This window comes from Strigops habroptila, chromosome Z (genome assembly GCF_004027225.2).
Source record: "Strigops habroptila isolate Jane chromosome Z, bStrHab1.2.pri, whole genome shotgun sequence".
Classification (NCBI taxonomy): Eukaryota; Metazoa; Chordata; class Aves; order Psittaciformes; family Psittacidae; genus Strigops; species Strigops habroptila.
In genome coordinates, this window is record NC_044302.2 from 92783731 (window position 1) to 92803152 (window position 19422).

The window sequence follows — 19422 nt, forward strand, 5'->3', positions numbered from 1 at the left end:
CAGCTGCCACCTGCATCCCTCCTGCAAGAGTTTGTGTGCAAACAAAACAGTGGCTCACCTCAGATCTCAGAAGACTTTCCTTGGAAAGCAGGAGCTAAATGCCCACTGCCAGGAGTCCCAGTCCCCTTGTTGATACAAGGGTGAGACCCCACTTGGGGCAGGTTTTCTAATGTGGAATTTGTTAAATACCAGGGATTTGAGGCTTGAGGAGCTCTCGGAAACGATGCTGACAACCATGCGCAGCTAGGCAGCAGACACACGGGCTGATGGCAGCCTTTCTTCAGATCAGAAATGGTGCCTGGCCTCGAGCAGGAGCTCAGCACCAGGATTTCCCAGGGAGAGATGCTGCACAGCAGCAGCATGTGGAAATGAGCTCTGCAGGGTGAAAGCTGGGCAGCTGTGGGTGCTGGTGGATGCAGCGTTGCCCTGCTTTCCCTACCAGAGATGAGAGCCTGCTCTGTTCCATCGCAAGCCAGACGCAGCAAAGACCTGCAGGGCAGACATAAAATCAACTGCAAACATCCTCTGAACACACAGGTTGGGGTTTTTTTTCCCCTCCAACACCCAGCCTGCTTATTTTTAACCCAAACCTGCCTGGTTTTCCTTTAACCTGTCCATATTTCCTGCAAGCACAGCCCATGAACAGTGGGGGACAGAGCTCAGCACAACTTATGGGGGAGTTATCCACATTTACCTTCAGGATGGATATGCAATCTTCCACCCTCTGTCTTAACGTGCCTACACATTTGCTCTTGAAGAGATCCTGATACAGCACTCCCCCAGGGCAGGAAAAAAACTGAACTGAGCGTGACCAGGGCTCAGGAAGGAGGATTTGGACCTGCTGTGGAGATGACACGTTCCAGGCTGGGCTGTCACCGCAGAGCAGAGTCCTCCTGAAGGTCAGTCCCTCTGGAGTCACAACATCCCTGCTTCACAGCAGGGTGCGAAGAAGTGAACTGAACTGTCTACAGTGATGCAAAAACCAGTCAAAGAGCTGGAAACAGAACTAAAATTATCCGAGTCCCAAATCTGTGGCTTCAGTGACACACATGGGGTGGGCTTTTAAATAGCCTGACAACCCAAATCAGGTCAGACCTGGCCTCGGAGTTGTTTGTTTAAAGGCATATATATATAAAAGCATACATAAAGGGGATATTTTTCCTGCTCCAGTAACATGCACGTTGGCTGCTGCTGGCCCAGTGTTGCCAGTGCCTTTCTCAGCCCCTCTGCAAGCTGGCCAAGCCGGGTCATGCTGCTGCAGCTTTGCCTTGTGCTCTCTGCAGGTCACGTACGGGATGTCCACCCTGATTAATCATGAAGCACCAGGGCCCGGCGTGCAGGCAGCTCTACCCGGGATCAACCCGGCTGCTCTGGAGAATACAGCTCTTTTCTGGGTGCAGAAATGGTTCTGTCTTCACCGTGCCTCAAAAAGGTTGAGGAACTCGGTGTTGATAGGAAATCCTCACTTCACAAGGCACACGCCGCTCTGTCCCTGAGCCACCCGAGGCTTGAAGCAGTAGAGGGATGATTTTCCAGCGCCGGTTCAGATTGCTGCCAGGATCTGTGTATTGTGCAAACCGCAGCTTGTTTTACCGCGTGTTTATCTACAGCTGACAGCTTGTGGCTTTAGCATCAGCTGCTCTGAGCCCAGCTGGTGCCCTGGTTACTCACCTAACCCCAAGCAGCCCTCAATCTGTGCCCGAAGTCACACCAGAGTGAACAATGGGGCCTGGTGTGTTTATTAAACCCCAACATATCCCACCTGCCCCTCCCCTGGTATCTGCGACGTGAAAATGTCACCCTGCTCGTACCAGGGTCCCCAAGGGGTCAGCAGGGCAGTGCTGGTTCCAGCCTAGCTTCATCCCACAGGCGAGCTGGCTCCTGCATGCGAAACCGCGGCCCGCAGAACCGCATTTCTGGGGTTAAACGCTGCGAATTTGGGGTTACCCGTCTGGTGCTGGACAACTGGCGGAGGGGGCTCCTGGCTCCGTCCCAGCTAAGGGACGGGGACGGCCGGGGAGGCCCATGCGGGTGTGTGGATCCCCTCAGCGGGGCCTGTGCCCGGGTCTGAGCCCCGCGATGGGGCTGGACGCGCCGCGGGGAGACCCCGCTCCCCACAGCCCTGACGGGAGGCAACGGCACTGCCGTCAAGCACCGCCAACTGCTGCAAAACGCGCCGCTCTACGCACGACATGCCGCACAGCGAGAAAACACCCTCTCTGCTTCTCGTCTTCTTCTCCTCAAGCTCCGTGGGCGGGGCGGGAGGCGGCGCGGCCAATAGGAGCCCAGCGCTGGGACGCGAGGCCAATGGGGAGCCGCGCTTTAGCGGCCGGCGGGTTGCGTGGTGGCGCACGTGGCGGCGGGGCTAAGGCGCGGGTGGCGGCCATGGCGGTGAGGCGGCGGCGGCAGGGAGCGGGGATGTTGGGGTCGGCGCCCCCAGGGCCCGTGAGGCGGGACTGGGGCGCCGTGGTCCATCCGTGCTGTCTTCCCCTCGCAGGGCTCTCCGGAGGCGGCGGCGGAGCAGGGCCCGGAGCCCCCTTCGCTTCCCGCCAGCGGCGGCGCGGCGAGGAGAAGGAAGAGGGCCGCTCCCGCCGGGGCCGTGCAGCCGGCGAAGCTGAGCCGCGCCGAGCTCTACAAGCCACCGACCAACGAGGAGCTGAACCGGCTGAAGGAGACCGAGGATCTGTTCCATTCCAGCCTGCTCCGCCTGCAGGTCAGTGGGAGGCTGAACTCGGGGAGCAGCGGGACCCCGGGCTCGGAGCTCTATGGGAGCTGGCCCGGGATGAGGCCCCGGGCAGCCCCTGAGCCCTCCTGGCCCAGTAAATCCGGGTATAGGCCGCTCCCGTGCGGGAGCCGGGCGCGGGGCAGGGACAGGAGGCACAGGCTTCATAAGGCACCCAGCACATTGTGGTGTTTCCCATCGTGATTCCTGTGACCGACCCGCGCCAGGCCCTGTGCCTCTTTTACACCATTAAAATTGAACCCTTCCAGCACATAACTGCAGTATGGTTGAAGCGTGACCATTGCATCCCTCCCTGCAGTGACTCATTGCATAGCACGGTGGGGGGGTAGCATCGCCGTCTGTGCCTGGCTGCTGTCTTTGACCAACTTCTGGATGGGACAGGAGGATGTTTTTTATGGGAAGCAAGCTGTCTGTGTTAGGGGGAGAGCAGCCCGGTGGATAGATGGCTTCTGGTGGTTGTAACGATTGTGATTTTTGTGAGGAGTGGCTTTGATCTTTTGGCTACCTGCTGGTATTGGTGGCAGGACCTTTAAGGCCTGGTTCATGGCATAAACCTGAATGGCTGCACCTTATAGCTGATACTCTGCCGTACAAAAAGCCTTTCTGAGAGCTATGTGTGTGAATCACACCAGGTTTCTTTGTGGCTGGACCTCACACAGGAGCCAGTGGGATGGAGCTGGTTGCCATTCAGCATTTCATAGGAGATGTGTTATCCTTCTGCCTGTGGGCTGCCTGGACTCCCAGCTCCAGGCAGGGTTTGCAGAGGGGTGCATGTGTGCTCCCCAGCTCGTCTGCTGCCCTCTTTACCAGGCTTGTGGTTGATGCTGGAGGACAAGGTAAAGGGCAAGAGCAGTTATAGTGTTGCAGCTGCTTTTGATGGTCCCCTTTCCTCCTACAGATTGAGGAGCTTCTGAAGGAGGTGACATTGAAGGAGACGAAGAAGAAGAAGATTGATGCCTTCCTACATGAAATAAACAGCCTGCTGAGCGCCATCCCAGAGACACCAGAAACTGAAGTATGTTTCAAAGGAAAGGGATGGAGGAGGTGGCAAAACCTGTGTATGGAGCAGGCTCTGCTGTTACTGTACAGGCAGAGGACAGTATCCCTTTGAGATCAAAAAAATACTAGTTTCCTTTATCTTGGAAGGGAGAGGAGGGCACTCTGTATTTATGTTGTGCATGCAGATGCCTGCAGCTGTGTGGTGAGAGGGGTCCTGGTCCCTGCACATCTGCTGTTGGTGATAATTAGAGTGTTTTGCATGTCCTGTCTGTTCCCAGCTCACTGACCAGGCCTGGCTCCCCAAAGATGTGAAGGTCCCGTTCCTGCAGGTGCCATTCAGCGTGAAGGGGAGGTTCCACTTCATGCCCCCAACCGAGCTGAAGGTGGTGGGTAGCTACCTACTGGGCACTTGCATTAAACCAGAGATCAATGTGGACATGGCAGTGACCATGCCGCGGGTGAGTCTGTCCATGCCTGCTCCGGAGTGGCCCTGTCCCCCACCACCCCTGCCCTGTCCTCTCCATTCCTGAGTGGGGTTACAGTACCTGGATGTGTAATGTGGTGACTGTCACAAGGAGCTGGGGAGTGTGGTCTCACCACTTGCTCTAAGAGAGCTTGCAGCTGCTTTGGTTTTAGTTCCTCATGAGGATCTTCCTTCTCTCTGCCTGGGCTGAACCAATTTTACATTGCTGGGGAGATAGATGCTGCCTGGTTTTGTACCCCATTGCACTTCTGTCCCAGCTCTTAAGACTTATAGGGAGAGTGATGTTTGCAGGCTGCTACTCCTTAGTGCTCCCTCCCTTTGGTCTTACGGGGTTTGAGACAAAGTGACACCCTGTTTGGGTGCATGGCTTTACTCTGCCTCCTGTGATCCCAAGTAAGCCAGCAGCAAGGTAGTGCTCTTGATGGACATGCAGCTCCTTGGGGCTGTAGCCACATGCCTGTGGGACTGAGGAGAGCGGTGGGTGGTGGTGTCCCTTGGGCTGAACTGGGCTCTGCAGGCCAGTGAGGTGGGATCGCCCTGTCCCTCTCTTCCCAGGAAATCTTCCAGGACAAAGATAACCTAAATCAGCGCTACCACCGGAAGAGAGCTCTGTACCTGGCCCACATTGCCCAACATTTATCTAAGCAGAAGCTCTTTGGCAGTGTGAAGTTTGCCTACATGAACAGCAACCATCTCAAGCCCATCCTGCTCCTGAGGCCTCAAGGTAACACTTGAGCTGTGCTCTGGTGGGTACTGGTGTTAAGTGCAGGGGGTAGTGGTGGTCTCATATCCCTTTTGGAGAGGGGTCAGTCTGGGGCTGTCATCACAATTATCGATAAATTTTGAAGCTTTGATGGTCCCAGTTGTCCTTTCTCTCTGCACAGAGCCTAGCCCTCAAGATCCCTTCCAATCTCCTTCTCCAGCTTGGCTGGGCTATCCAGGCATGGCCTTGCTGGCTGGCCCACACTGTAGGTGCTTCAGAGAGTAAAGGAGATCCTACATAAAAATGTTTGTGTCTAGCGCTGTCCTCCCTCCCTGCCTTCCCCACCCCTGCTCCCTGTCATACTCTTGCTTTCCTCAGGAAGCTGTGTGAGGCTGCTCTTCTCTGAGATGACACAGGATGCATGGGCTGCTGGGTGCTGCTGGTTTCTGCAGACCTCAGGTGGTAGTGGGGGACAGGCAGTGATGTGGCAAGGCCAGGGCAGGCAGGAGTGTGCTGGAGTACCACACTGGACGGGGGGATGAAGATGGGACTTGACTATGAGCAGTGTGACTCCAGGGTTATTGTTGTCTCTGGGATATGGTCACTCTCTGCTCTGAGATGATTTCCACTGCTGCTGAGCTTTCCTGAGAAGGAGGTTTTTCCTCTCCCCAAAGTGGGGGTGCTTCCTGTTTTCTCAAGTTAGTCTCTGACATCTCTTCCTCATGCACATCTACCCTCTGGTGCTTACAGGCAAGGATGAGAAGATGGTCACTGTCCGACTCCACGCGTGTCCTGCCCCGGGTCTCTTCAAACCCAGTCGCTTCTATCCCAGCAAGAACAATGTCCGGACAGCCTGGTTCATGGAGCAGAGCACCCCCAAAGAAGGTAGAGCCTCTGGGGCTGGGGGATCATGAGGCTGGTTGGTTCAGCCAGAGACTGCACCCAGTGCCCAGAGGTGGGCTCGCTGCAGCCCTTTTCTGTGAACAGGAGGTTTGTGATTGGGTCCAATGTGCTGTCGTCTCCCCACACAGGAGCCACTGAGCCCCCGACCCCGCACTACAACAACTCCATCCTCTGTGACACAGTGCTGCTCTCCCACCTGCAGTTCTTGTCTAGTGCAGCCACTGACTTCCCAGGCATGAAGGATGGTGTGGCCCTTCTCAAAGTTTGGCTTAACCAGCGGCAGCTCAGCAAGGTATGTTGTGTGCCAGAGGTCAGGGCAGGCTCTGCTCACCTGGCCAACCTGCCTTTGGCTTGCTCTTCCTTCCTGGGGGTGGAAAGGTGGTGCTTTGAGTGGTGGAGTGGGCTTGTGACTGTGATTTTAGCTGTGTTAGGTGTTAAAGAGCTCCATCCTACCCTTTGGTTTGCAGTGCGTATGCGTGTGCTGGACAATCATGCTTCTTTACAATCCCTGGAATGATGTAGCGGTTTTTGGGGTGCTTTTTGGTTTTATTCATCCCATTTTCCAAAGAATTTTGCAGCGTTGCCTTCCTGCAAAGAGATCCGTATCTCTGCTTATTGTGCAGGGGTTTGCATCTTCCATGTCTTCCTGATGGGGCTGGGGCTTGGGGTCTGGCAGAAGCCAGAAGCAGTCAGGTGAGGTGGGCTCTGGTGCTCATGGTGCCTCATCGAGCTCTTGTTGACTCAACCCTCTGTTTTCACAGGGCTTGGGGTGCTTCAGCGGCTTCTTGGTCTCCATGCTGGTTGCCTACCTGCTGATGAAGCGTAAGATCGTCAAGATGATGAGTGGGTACCAGGTGCTGAGGAGCACCCTGCAGTTCCTGGGTGAGTTTTCAGGGTCCTCTGGGCAGGGAAAGGCTGGTGTCAGCAGAGTCTCTGCAGAAAGCCTGAACACGGTGGGGGAAGGGGGAATTGTGGCTTTTCTCTTTCTGATGATGAGACCCTGTGGGTGGGATGGACGGGAAAGGATGAGGCAGCAGAACTGGGCTGGATAGAGCAGCTTGCAGTGGAGTGGATAGGTCCCATCACAGGGAGGAGGCCAGTGTTGCATTGTAGCACTGTTAATGTTGTGAGGTATTGGCACGTAGCTCTACCAATAGGGGAGATGTGGATGGTGGTGTGACTTGTCCCTTCCTGTCTGCCTACAGCCACCACTGACCTGAGCGTGACAGGGATCAGCCTAGTGAAGGATGTGGATCCCTCCCTGGTAAGCAACTGACTGGGGTTGGCTCCTGTCTGTGTCTGGCTGTCCTGCCAACACTGGCTGGGCAGAGACATGCCTGTTAGAGGGATGTCGGTGGCAACGAGGTGGTGGTGTCTGCTGCGCCATGGCACTAAGGACCCTGTTTGCTCTTGCAGCCTGTCCTGGATGACTTCCATCAGGCATTTGAAGTGGTCTTCGTGGATCCCTCTGGGCTGGTGAACCTCTGCGCTGATATGACTGCCAGCAAATATCACCAGGTACTGAGCAGGTTGTGGTGGCATCCCGAGATGCTGTCTTAGGAGTGAGCTGAGCCAGGCAGAGGGTGGTTAGGTGTCTTGGAGGAGAACATTGAACGTGGGGAGAGTGTTCAGTGTTCCTTTTTAAGGTTTTAACATCCATACAGCACTGAAACTTTGAAGTGAATTTTAAGACTTGGATGTACTGCTGCTTTGCCTGTCTTGCTTGAATGATGGAGTTGTTTCCCTTCGCATTTGGGTGAAGCCAAACAGCTGTTTAGCAGAACTAACTGTTTAGGAGTAGGAAAAAATCCACCTTAATGGTAGTGATATCAAGGAGGGACTGTGGATGACAGCAGCAGCTGTTGGCTTCAGACTGAGGAAAGAGGCTGTCTGCATTCAGGGTCTGCTGGTGACCGTGGAGCTGGGTGGCCATGGTTGATGGGGAAGAATAGTGACCACTGCTGGAGGGATTTCTTTCCTTCTCCCCTCCCATTCCCTTCCCTCTTCTCCCTTGCTCTTATTCTGTCTCGTTTCCTTGCTCAGGTCCAGTTTGAAGCCAAGTGCTCCATGGAAATTCTGGATGATCGGATGGTGGATGGCTTTCAGGCGCTGCTCATGACTGCGAAGCCCATACTCAGAGCCTTTGACCATGTCTTCCAGTGAGTCTTGGTCTTCCTGTGATGGTAGGGTCAGGCTGAGGAGCCTAGTTGGAGAGGATTTGGCTCTTTCTGGCTTTGGATTGGGTTGGATTTGGACCTGCCTGGTGGGAGATGGTCCTGGTAGCTCTGAGATAGCTGGTGCCTCTTGCATTTGGCCATTCCACTTTTACTGCCTAGATAGCCTCCCAGGAGGAGGAGGTCAGTGCTTTGGCCTTTGGGAATGATGACTGTCCCAAGGATCAGCATCTCCTGTGGTGAGATGCCAAAATGCAGTGTTTCTTCTGGTAGCCCCCATCCTCGGGCAGGATCTCCAGTTCCCCACTTTGTCCATCCTCTAGCATATCCCTCTCTGAGAAAGGATTTGGTGTCAGAAGTGGACGACTAGCTTCTCTCCTTGTCCTGTAGCCTGAAGCATGTCTCCAAGCTGCAGGGTGCCTGCAAGAAGATGCAGCTGCTGAATGAGCTGATGGATCGGGGTGGGAACTATGTGGCTGCAGCCCTTCCCTTCATTGTTTCACTGCTGGCCCGTGGGCTGTCCGGGAGAGCGCTGCTTGTGGCTCACTCCTTGCCACAGATCCCTGAGGTAATGCAGATTGGCAATGATACTGCATCCTTTGCAGAACGTGGGGTCTTGTGTGTCCCTTGTGGCACTGCGCGGCATGGGAAGGGGATCTTTTCTCACTGTGGGAGGAGACAAGCCTGTCCTCTTTGTGGGGGTTAGAGGATCTGAAGCTCTACACTGGGGTGTGGGGTCCCACTGGGAGGCTTGGTCTGGGTAGAAGTCCTGGCCTATTAATGGGGCAGGGTGAAAACAACTGTGTTTTTTGCTAGGGAGACTTATTACATTGGGCTTTCTCCATCTATGCTCATCCAGGCACCCGAGAGCATGTAGCAGGAGGTTCATCTAGCAGCCCAATATCCAAGCAGCTGCTGCTCCTGCAACCTTCTCTCTTCTTGTGCTCCATGTTCCTTATTTTTCTACAGTGGCCAATTGATGCTGAGCCCCCAAAACACAAGGATGTTGGGCCCCTGACATTTGGGCTCCTGTTTTATCCTGACTTTGCTGCCAGCATGCTGGAGAAGGGACCACAGGCTGATCACCCTGAGGTGAGGGGAGCCCTGTGCTTGCCAAGCGTGCTGTGGTTGCAGATGGTTGTGGGGCTGTCTGATGGTCATGGGAGTGATTTGGCCAGCCCCACTGCTGACCTGTGTCGCTGGCCTGGCTTGGCTAATGTCTTCCCACAGGCCCTGGACTTTCGGACCTTCTGGGGGGAGAAGTCAGAGCTGCGGCGGTTCCAGGATGGCAGCATCCGCGAGGCAGTCGTGTGGGAGGCCAACACTGCCTACCAGAAACGCCTCATTCCTGAGCAGATTGTCAGGCACCTGCTGAAGCTGTAAGTTGCATTGACCCTGCAGCTCTGTGTGGGTCACTGCTGCTCTCCTGGCTTGTGCCACATCCCTGGTAACCCCACAAGCTGGCTTCATGCTTTGGGGGATGTTGTGGGTTGTTTTGGCTTTGTGGAATCTGGAAGTCATTTCAGTTGTGGTCCTGATGCTGTGAGCTGTTTCCCAAGAGAAGGTGGGGAGGGCAGGTGCTGTAGCTTCTGCTGATAATACTAAAGTATTACTTCTGGTAATAATAAGGGCAAGGAGGCAGCGTGGTCCTGCCCTTACAGGCAGACGGGATATTGGGACATTCGTTGGCAGAGCTGTCAGAGAAGCTCTCTGGAGCTTGGAGGATATTTAATGAAATCCTCTGAGACCCTGTGGTGGTTCACAGGTTGGGTCTCCCTACAACACTGAAAGGCCTCCGTGTGGAAGTATATACCTTCTGCCAAAAATGAGATCCTCTTGCACAACACAGGTTGCCTGGGCCTCTTTATCCTGCATTGAGGAAGGGGTTTTGTGAGGAGGTGCTTGCACATTGGCAGCTATGGCTTTGAATCCTGTGGAGCTGCATGAGTTGTCTGGCTCCTTTGGGTAGATAACTTGGGCATGGGAGGAATGCACACAGGTTGGTCTTCCCACTGTGACCTTCCTGTATGGACTGACCCTTGCCTGTGGGCACAGCATACAGTGCTGGGATGGGTGGGTTGGCGTATTGTAGCTCTAATGCTCTTCCCCATAGCCACGCGGATGTTCCCGAGTCCTCCATCTGCTACGTGGGAGCCCTGCTGGAGTCTGTGATCAGTACTGGGAAAGAGGTATGATTGCTTCCCCAGTGGGGCTATAGGTTTCTTGAGGAAGGGTGGTATGGGGACGACTGTAGGGAGGTCATTTCAGCTTTGTGGTGCTGAGGCAGCTGGGTGGTTCCCAAGAGGAAAATTCCTTCCTGTGGGTACTTTGATGAGCAGCATGGTGCTTTCCTTGGATCTTCAAGCCTTTTGTCAACCAAGGCCACTGCTGCAGTCGTCTTGCTCTGTGGCAGTCCCTGCACCCCATTTCTCCTGCAAGAATCCCACTGGCCTCCTCTTTCTGCTTGTGTCCATGTCCTGGGTTTGACAGTAACAGTTTTTTCTCCTTCTTAGTAGCTGGTGCAGTGCTGTATTTTTGACTTTAGTCTGAGAACAGCGCCGATAACACACCGATGTTTTTAACTGTTGCTAAGTAACGCTTACCCCGATCAAGGACTTTTCAGTCTCACGCTCTGCCAGTGAGGAGGGGCACAGGAAGCCAGGAGGAAGCAGAGACAAGACACCTGACCCAAGCTAGCCAAAGGGGTATTCCATACCACGGCACGTCATGCCCAGTATATAAACTGGGGGGAGTCACCTGGAAGCCCAGATAACTGGTCGGGTTGGGCTGGGTATCGGTCGGTGGGTGGTGAGCAGTTGCATTGTGCATCACTTGTGTGTTTATTGTTTTCTTTTCCTTTTCCCCTTCTAGTTTTATATTCTCTCCCCTTGTTATTCCCCTTATTATTATTGGTGGTAGCAGTAGTAGTTTTGTGTTATACCTTAGTTACTGGACTGTTCTTAATCTCAACCCATGGGATTCACATTCTTTCAATCCTCTTCCCCATCCCTCCGGGAGCAGGGGGAAGAAGGGGGACGGAGTGAGCGAGTGGCTGCGTGGTTCTGAGCTACCAGCTGGGCTTAAACCACAACAGTCCACTATGTTCACGTCATCCAAACATACTGCTGTCCCACTGTGCTCCTATGGCTACACCTTTCAGGTCCTGTATCCTTCAGGACATGGGCTGGACACTTCTGTGCCTTCATCCCATAGGTCCAGCTGGGGAAACCAGAAGGATTTTTACGGTTATGGTGCACAGTGCTAGATCATGGCCACCAATTCCTACTTAGTGATCCAGCTGAATGTGCAGCTGAAACGAAGAAACATCATTTTGAGGCAGAAAAGATGCATCTTGGAGGAAGGGAAATGCTCCCTTCCCTACTTCTGCTCTCTGAGTTGTGATTTTAAAGCCTGTAGGCATGAGCACTTTGGCACCACTTTGCTGGTCTTTTGAAAAACCAGCTTTTTATCTGATTGTTGGGTGGAGGAGGACGTTGTTCTCTTTCCCATTTTTAAGAGCAAAAGGGAGCAAATCCTGGGCTGTGTCAAAAGGAGCATGACCAGCAGGTCAAAGGAGGTGTTTCTCCCCCTTTGCTCCACTCTCATGAGACCCCATCTGAAGTACTGTGTCCAGCTCTGGGGACCCCAGCGTAAGAAGGATGTGGAGCTGTTGGAGTGAGTCCAGAGGAGGCCATGGAGATGCTGTGAGGGCTGGAGCAGCTCTGCTCTGGAGACAGGCTGAGAGAGCTGGGCTGGTTCAGCCTGGAGAAGAGAAGGCTCCTGAAGGGGAGACCTTAGAGCAGCTCCAGTGCCTAAAGGGGCTACAAGAAACCTGGAGAGGGGCTTTGGCCAAGGGCCTGTAGGGACAGGACAAGGGGGAATGGCTTTGAGCTGACAGAGGGGAGATTGAGATGAGTTCTTAGGCAGAAGTTCTTTCCTGTGAGGGTGCTGAGGCGCTGGCACAGGGTGCCCAGAGAAGCTGTGGCTGCCCCATCCCTGGCAGTGTTCAAGGCCAGGTTGGACACAGGGGCTTGGAGCAACCTGCTCTAGTGGAAGGTGTCCCTGCCCGTGGCAGGGGGTTGGAACTACATGAGCTTTAAGGTCCCTTCCATCCCAAACCATTCCATGATTCTATGAAATCTGATCCAAAGAATCATCTGTGCCAGGATCATTTGCTGTCTGGGCAGAGCTACATGTCAGGTATGAGATGATAGTCTGTATGGCCTGTTGTGTGCTGAGGCAGCAAAATCTGTGTGTGCCATGTCCCTGCAAGCCAGCCTGGAGTGAGCAGGGCTGATAAACCCCATGCTGAGAGGGAATGCAGTTTACTGGAGCCTGAGAGGCTCTTAGGAGTACAAAGGAGAGACTCTGGAGGAACAAAGGAGAAACTCTGGAGGAACTCACTGTTGTTTGTGGGGTCCTGGGGAGTCTGCAGTGGTCAAGAGACATGGGGGACGAGGGGGATGGACAGTGCAGCCAGATCTAGAGACAGGCAGGACAGGGTTTGTCGTTTGTGGTGCACCCCACAGAGGGTGCTGCTGCTCTGTGGGAAAGCCCAGGCTGGCCGGATGTGTGCATCTCAATTTGGATACATCTGAGCTGAGTGGTTTGGTGTCAGTGATGTCTCCTTCTCCTCATTCAGGCTTCTGTGCTGTGCTCTGAGGAGATGAAAGCAGCAAGGGCAACATCAGTTCTCCTTGTGGTGCTTCTCATGTGCCCTCCCCAGGGCTACTGCAGAGTTCTGGCTATTTTCTGTCTTTGCTTTTGCCATGCTTCAAGCTCTGCCTTGGCTGAGGATGAAGTCAGAGCAGTCTGCTGTTAACTGCTGCCTCTGTTGGCATTCTGGTAACTGGCAGGGAGGCAGTAGCAGAGCTCTCACCTTGCCAGTCCGTGATGTCTTTATTCCCAGATCACTCTTAGCTTTTCCCTTCCTAGGGAGCTTGGTGCCAGTACAGCTCTTGGTGCCGCCTTAGTGTCTTGCACAAGAAATAATTTGACTTGCCACTTGAAACAGCCTCTGGGACGCCTGTGGCTGCTGGGGAGTCACAGACAGTCTTGCCCTTGTCCTCCCTTTTTTTCTTACCTCCCAGTTTTGCCTAGTGCTTCTGCCAGAACCTGCTGGCTCCTTGGAGCTTGGCTGCAATGCCAGCCCCAGAGGGAGGCAAGGTGGGCACCCATACAGGAGTTGGAGAGATGAGCAGAGAGGCTTCCTGTGTGTGTCTGCAGGCATCAGGGACGGGTGAGGAGGCCATGGTCAGTGTTGTCCGCTCCTACGACGACCTGAGCCGCAAGCTTTGGCACCTGAAGGAGCTGCCGCTGATGGTGACGTCTGTGCAGGGTGTCCATCCAGCCCTCCGGTACACGGATGTGAGTGTTCCTGGGCACAGCCCATACACTGGGGTCTGCAAGTTGCTGGGGAATACCCTGGGGTAAAGGGGGACAGAGAGAATCAGTCACTCTGCTTTTGTGGCTCGTCAGAGCTGTCAGGGTGATGCGGTGCCTCTTCTTGCTGTTCTGCCCCTCAGGATGGCTGTGCACAAGTTGGCTAAGCCCTCTGCGCCAGAGGGCTTTGCTGGGGTGGGAGGTTTGGGATGAGGGGGTGCATGGTGCCCTGAGTTTTCTGCTCTCTGTTCTCAATCCCTGGACATCTGTTCTTGCCCAGGTTTTCCCTCCCATTCCCATGAAGCCGATTTATTCCTTCCATACCCAAATCAGGACAAAACACTTGCTGCTTCCCGCAGAGGAGAAGCCCTGCCCAGCCTACATAACCCCTTTGAAGAGTAAGTTGGAGAGTTGTGAGTGGGAGATGATTTGGCGGGGGGAAGCAGAGACAGGCAATGATGCTGGCTCCATTACTGCTGCGTTGGTGTGCTGCAGGTGGAAGCAAAGCCCTGGCTTCTCCTCCTCCCCTGCTGTAACCTCTATTCCCAGTCTTTCCCATCCAAGACCTCATTTCTGTGTGGGGCTCACCGGCCTCCTGCTATCCCTTTGTCCCCAGTGATCTGCCACATGGAAGGCAGTGGCCAATGGCCCCAGGACAAAGACGCCATCAAGCGCATCAAGGCAGCTTTCCACCTCCAGCTGGCTGAGCTCCTCCAGCAGCACCACCAGCTGGTTTGCAGACCAGCGGTAACCCACACTGATGTGTACAAGGTAAGGGGGTGGCAGAGACCTTCTCCAGACCTGACTTTGTGACCTGGGAGGCAGGCAGGGGGCTGTGGCAGTGATCCCACTGGGAAAAAACAGGATTTGGATGGTCGGCCTAGGGAAGAGTGTGGCGAGACTGTTGGCACCAGGATGCTGTTGTTGCATCCCTGGGGGGGGAGCATAACTTATGTTACTACCAAGTCTGACTTCACTTTCTGCTCCCATCTCAGGATGGGTATGTTTTCCGTCTCCAAGTAGCCTACCACCGGGAGCCCCTGATCCTGAAGGAAGTGGTCACCCCGGAAGGAATGCTGAAGTACCAGGACACAGAGGAATCTCAGCAGCTGGAGCTAGAAATACAACATCTGCCCTATTTAACCAGCTCCCTGCATGGGTAGGTGAGGTGGGGGGTGCCTGGAGGGCCAGGACATGGGATGTGGCTGGAAGCCAGTGTGGAGGTGCCCTTGGATGTTGGAGAGTGGTGATGAGGAGAGGAGCTCACTGTGGGAAGTGGCCCTTCATTTCACCTTGTGAGAGGTTCTGTGGGAGGATGGAGGGACGAATGTGGGTCCGGGTGGCAACTGTTGTCATGTCTGAGGTCACTGGTATGGAGAGACAAGTACCAAAGAGCAGCATGGTTAGAGAGCAGCATCTGTCAGTGTTTCCCCTTTGTGCCCCCAGAATCTCAACAGCTACAAAGATGCTTCACACATGTTCCTGGCAGATTTTTGCCCTCAGTTCTCTCTTGCCAAATGCCAAAAGGCTGGTTTGGGACCTGGGATGTGTGGGTTGAGCAGTGGCTTGTCTCCCTCCTTGCAGGCTCCAGCAGCAGCACCCTGTCTTCGGCAGCACTTGCCGACTGGCCAAGCGCTGGGTCAGTGCCCAGCTCCTGAGTGACAACATGTCTGAGGAGTGTGTGGACCTCCTTGTGGCATTTCTCTTCCTCCATCCAGCCCCCTTCACACCACCCAGGTGAGGATGAAGATCCCAGGATGCCCCAGTGGGGATTTAGTGCTTTTTTTCCCTTACCTGGAATGAATGAGGGATGGGATACTGCTAAGGCAGGAGTTGCTGGGAGGGTGCACAGCAGGGAGCTGTGCTGCTAAAATGCTGTCCCAGTCCCTGTTGGGAGTGGCTGGCCAGAAGAGATGGAGATGCTTGCTGTTGCAGGACTGTGGCTTCCCCTACCCTGTGCGCTGCAGAGAAAGGCAGGGGGAGGTAGGATGGGAGCAAGTGTCCTTGTGGCCTTTGGGTGTTGGTGAAACAATGATGGGGTGTCTTGTCCTTTATTAAGGACTGGCGAGCCCCTTGTCCTGGGGGTGATGGCCAGGAGAAGCAAGGGTGAGGCTACCAGCAGACTGGGGCTCCAGGGTTCCCCAGGAGGGATGTTGCAGTGGTGTCACCTGGAGACATTTGAGAGGATTCCCAAGGGAAGGGCTAGAGGTTGGCTGCTGAAAGCTGAGTGGAGTAGCATGTCAGTAAATAACCCCATGGAGCCAATTCCTTGCTGGCACCTGGCAAGTGGATAAGATGCAGCCCAGAGGGAGTGAAATGAAGTTAAAGGAAATGATTTTGCTCCATGTAGAGCCAAAAGGTTACTGTGCTGTGCACTCGGGATCTGGTTTTTCCCCCCTCCAAAGTAGTAGGAGTAGCAGCCTGATGCCTACAATGCTTTCCTGTCTCCTAAAATACCCTGCCAGGAGGAGGGTATTTTCAGTTCTTCCTGGCTGTCTGGCTTCACAGCCATGTTGTATTGCAGGGGAAGAGCACAGTGGGAACTTGGCTGCTGTTCAGATCTGTACCAGAGATGGGAGCAGCCCTCTTTCCACCTCTCCCTTGCTCCAATCCCAGGAGTCAGGTTGGGGAGAGCATCAGGAAACAGGGGGCAGTGTTTCACTTTCTGCAGGTTTCTTTTACTTGGGGAGGGAAGAACGACTTTCCAGGGGGATTTGGAGAAGGGGAAGTGCCTCATACTTGTCCTGGACTTCTCTTTCTCACCACGGACGTCCCTTCCTGGGCTGCTTGTGGGGCATCACTAAGTCACCCCAAAGTGTAGCCCCTCTGGTGGCCAGGGGAGCAAATGTCATTGTTAAATTGTTTTGCCTTGCCTGCAGCTCTCCCCAGGTGGGGTTCCTGCGCTTCCTTGACTTGCTGGCAACCTTTGACTGGAAAAACAACCCTCTGATTGTCAACCTTAATGCTGGCCTCACAGGTGAGTAGGCAGCACACAAGAGAGCTGTGGCATTGAGGTTCTTGAGCCATCCTTTGTCAGTGCCTGGCTCTGGGGGTCTTGGATATATGGAGGCATTACAGCTTCTGCAGGGGCAAGGAGATTTTCCTCTCCCTTCTTCTCTTGCCGTGCTTCACTTTGCCTCAGGGTGGGTTTTGTTGTGGCATGGCTTTTTTTCCCTCCTGCCTGCCTTTGAAGAGGTGATGATGCTCTAACGCTTCTGGTCGCGATGAAATCTGTGATGAGCCTGGGTGATGTTGGATGTGGTGGTCTCTTTGAAGCCCTCTGCTCCTTCATAGCCAGCATTTTTGCTGGAGGCTTTGCCCTAGCTTTTGGGGGCCAAAACTTCGGTTGTGCTGGGATAGCAGCTGGGCTCTTGAAGCTTCAATGTCTCCTGTGCTGTGTCTGCTTTGAGAGCCCCATTGAGCCGCTCAGATTATGGAGGTGATCTGCTAGTCTTCAATTTCAAAATCTGCGAGGGAAAAGGGCTGCAGTTCTCTACGTTTTCTTATATCCTGGGCCTTGAGAATTTCCTGGTAAAGGTCTCTGGTTTCCAAAGGAGCACGTTGGTTGCACCCAGGCAGACCTGTGGTCCTGGCCTCTTCTTGTGTTCGGTCTGTTAATTGTCTTTTGGATACATGCCCCCTTTCTGCAGGAGCCAGGAGAGACCATGGGGTTGTCTTGGCTTTGTGTGGTTGTGGGGTGGGGGAGATAGCAACATACAGCTTGTAAAGTTGATCTATAAAAAAAGGTTAAGGTATCTGGGAGAGAATTGTGTTTTGGAAACTGATATTTTTCTACCCTCCAGCTCTTTTGAATGAACTAAATGGGAATTGATTTTGCCCAAAGAGCTATTCTTTTTTTCCTTACTTTATGAGAGGGAAGTAGAAATCTCTTTGGGTACAAACTCTGTCATTAGCTTATAACATGAATTCCCAGCCTGTGTTAGTCCCAGTGCCTGTTGTGTCTGGGCCTGCCTGGGTGGGTATGGAGCAAAGGTCCACCTATCCCTGCATCCTGCCTCCAAAGCTTCCTGCAGGTGGATGCTGAGGCAAGCATGAGAGCAGAGCAAGCCCAGGGCAGTGGAGCTCTGGTTGCACGTGGATGTGGGGTCAGAGGGTGAGAGAGGATAAAGCCTGTTGTACTGCCCTTGTCTGGGCTGCAATACATGAGTGAGGAGGCTGGAGGGCTGCTGGAGGATGGGCAGAGCATCTCACCCACCTGCCCGTCCTCTCCAGATGCTGACTGCACAGAGATCAAGAACAAGTTTGTGGCTTCTCGCTCCCGCCTCCCTGTCATGTTCATTGCCACCCCCAAAGACCAGTGGAGCTCCATGTGGACCCAGGAGCAACCCTCTGCTCAGGTGAGCTGTACCCTCTGTCCTTGTCGTGTGGGAGCTGCTGGCTTGGGGCTGTTTCCTGCTCCTAGCGCTGGAGCAAGCTCCAACAACCCTGTGGGTGAGTGGGGTCTCTGCTGCACCCAGGACTGCCAGGTTTCACCTTCTGGCTTTCTTCCCTCCCCAGATCCTGCAGCGACTTATTGTGCTGGCCTCAGAGTCTCTCCGTGCCTTGGAGGAGCAGCTCATGGACCCACTCAAGACCCAGGATGTGAAGGTATCCCCCTGGGGTGCTAGCGCAAAGGTTTTTGCTCTGGCAAAGTATACTGGTCTTTGGTGATGATCGCTAGGATGTGTTGTAGGATTCAGGCTGTGACCATGCATGGTTGTCCTGGGATATGAAAAACATCAAAGATGAGATTGTGGAGGCTGCTGTCCTGCTTCTGTGGGACTCAGCTCTGCATAGCAACTTGGGGTGAAATATCATTGACTAGCACAGATTTGTTTTGTATTCTCTGGTTTTCTTGGGACATGAGCAAATGTGCAGTGTTCCTGTGACAAATCAGTTGCACATCTGTGGCTGGAGCAAAAGGCTCCTCTGGGAGACTCAGTCTTGTAGCTGTGCAACTCTGGACTGTGTGCTAGAGTCTAACCAGGCCCAGGATGGTTTTGGCAGGATGCTGACAGGGACTTCAGGAAGATGTTATTGTGGTTTGAGTGGAGGAGCAAGGCTATATATCCCTTTGTTTGCTCAGTGATTTAATTTTTAAGTTAAAATATCCCTTGCTGAAATGGATCTGGGAGGTGTAGACACATTTATTTGCCCATTGAAGAGAGATGTGTGTTTTGGAGGGGAGATTGTATGTGTACCGAGTGGTCACCAAGGCAATTGAAGCTGAGAGGACTCGAAAAGCCAAACAGTGGTTAGATATGACAGATTCACATCAGCAAAAAAAACCCAACCAACCTCATATAGTGGATTTTTTGTTCTGCCTAGGCAATATAAAAAGGATTTACTAACATGGCTTTCAATTCTTGAAAGTATTACGGGGATGAGTTCTACTTGAGGCAGTAGCAGTGTGTATTGTGGGGCTGTGAAGGGGTGAAGTACTGTACATGTGAGAGATATGCTTTATGTGCCTCAGTGTGGACCCAAGACCGAAATGCAAAAGGTGCAGTGTGAGCTGGGGGTGGTTAGCTTCTAAAATGAGCTGTTGCCTGTCCATAGCATCCTCCCAACCCTTTGTCTCAGTCTCCTTGGTCTTCCTTCCCTCTCCTCTCCACCTGGCCATTGCAGTGTGATCCTTTCCCATCACCAGGGTATCCCTCTGCTGTCACTTTCTGTTTGCTTGATGGAAGATGCTGCTGCTCATGACGCAACTCCTGTTGGACAGACAGGAGTGTCCTGTAATTGTACAGCTCCTTGTGTCCCCTGGGTGTTATTCAGCTCCTGTTACCTTCTCGACTCCCCTCTTCACTCTGGGACTCTGCCACATGCGGCACAGTTACCTGTCTCGGCTCACTGTCTGTCCTTGTCTCTTCTGCCCACCCACCCCACTGTTGTGCATCAGGTTGGCTTCCTGGGGTCTGTGGTCAGGGCTGGAGAGGGAACAGAGCTGGCCCTGTGGGAAGCTCTTCTCCGTGTACCATCTCTGAGTCCTGGGGACAGCAATTAGATTTTTCTGCTGATCTGGGAAACCAGT

The 19422-nt window shown here is 53.8% G+C and overlaps 1 protein-coding gene across 1 annotated transcript in view; it reads left to right on the plus strand.

The window, feature by feature from the left end:
* The first annotated feature begins 2363 nt into the window (after nt 1–2363).
* NOL6 (nucleolar protein 6) overlaps nt 2364–19422 on the plus strand; it is a 28902-nt gene continuing 11843 nt past the window's right edge. Inside the window, exons 1-23 of the mRNA XM_030470076.1 lie at nt 2364–2391; nt 2498–2713; nt 3642–3758; nt 4021–4200; nt 4782–4950; nt 5680–5814; nt 5961–6124; nt 6594–6714; nt 7038–7096; nt 7249–7350; nt 7876–7991; nt 8397–8574; nt 8976–9098; nt 9237–9385; nt 10120–10195; nt 13233–13373; nt 13669–13786; nt 14005–14159; nt 14384–14547; nt 14973–15125; nt 16268–16365; nt 17622–17746; nt 17907–17996. Coding sequence (XP_030325936.1) covers nt 2386–2391; nt 2498–2713; nt 3642–3758; nt 4021–4200; nt 4782–4950; nt 5680–5814; nt 5961–6124; nt 6594–6714; nt 7038–7096; nt 7249–7350; nt 7876–7991; nt 8397–8574; nt 8976–9098; nt 9237–9385; nt 10120–10195; nt 13233–13373; nt 13669–13786; nt 14005–14159; nt 14384–14547; nt 14973–15125; nt 16268–16365; nt 17622–17746; nt 17907–17996 — 2955 coding nt within the window. The 5' untranslated portion in view covers nt 2364–2385. The remainder of the gene's footprint in view (nt 2392–2497; nt 2714–3641; nt 3759–4020; nt 4201–4781; nt 4951–5679; nt 5815–5960; nt 6125–6593; nt 6715–7037; nt 7097–7248; nt 7351–7875; nt 7992–8396; nt 8575–8975; nt 9099–9236; nt 9386–10119; nt 10196–13232; nt 13374–13668; nt 13787–14004; nt 14160–14383; nt 14548–14972; nt 15126–16267; nt 16366–17621; nt 17747–17906; nt 17997–19422) is intronic.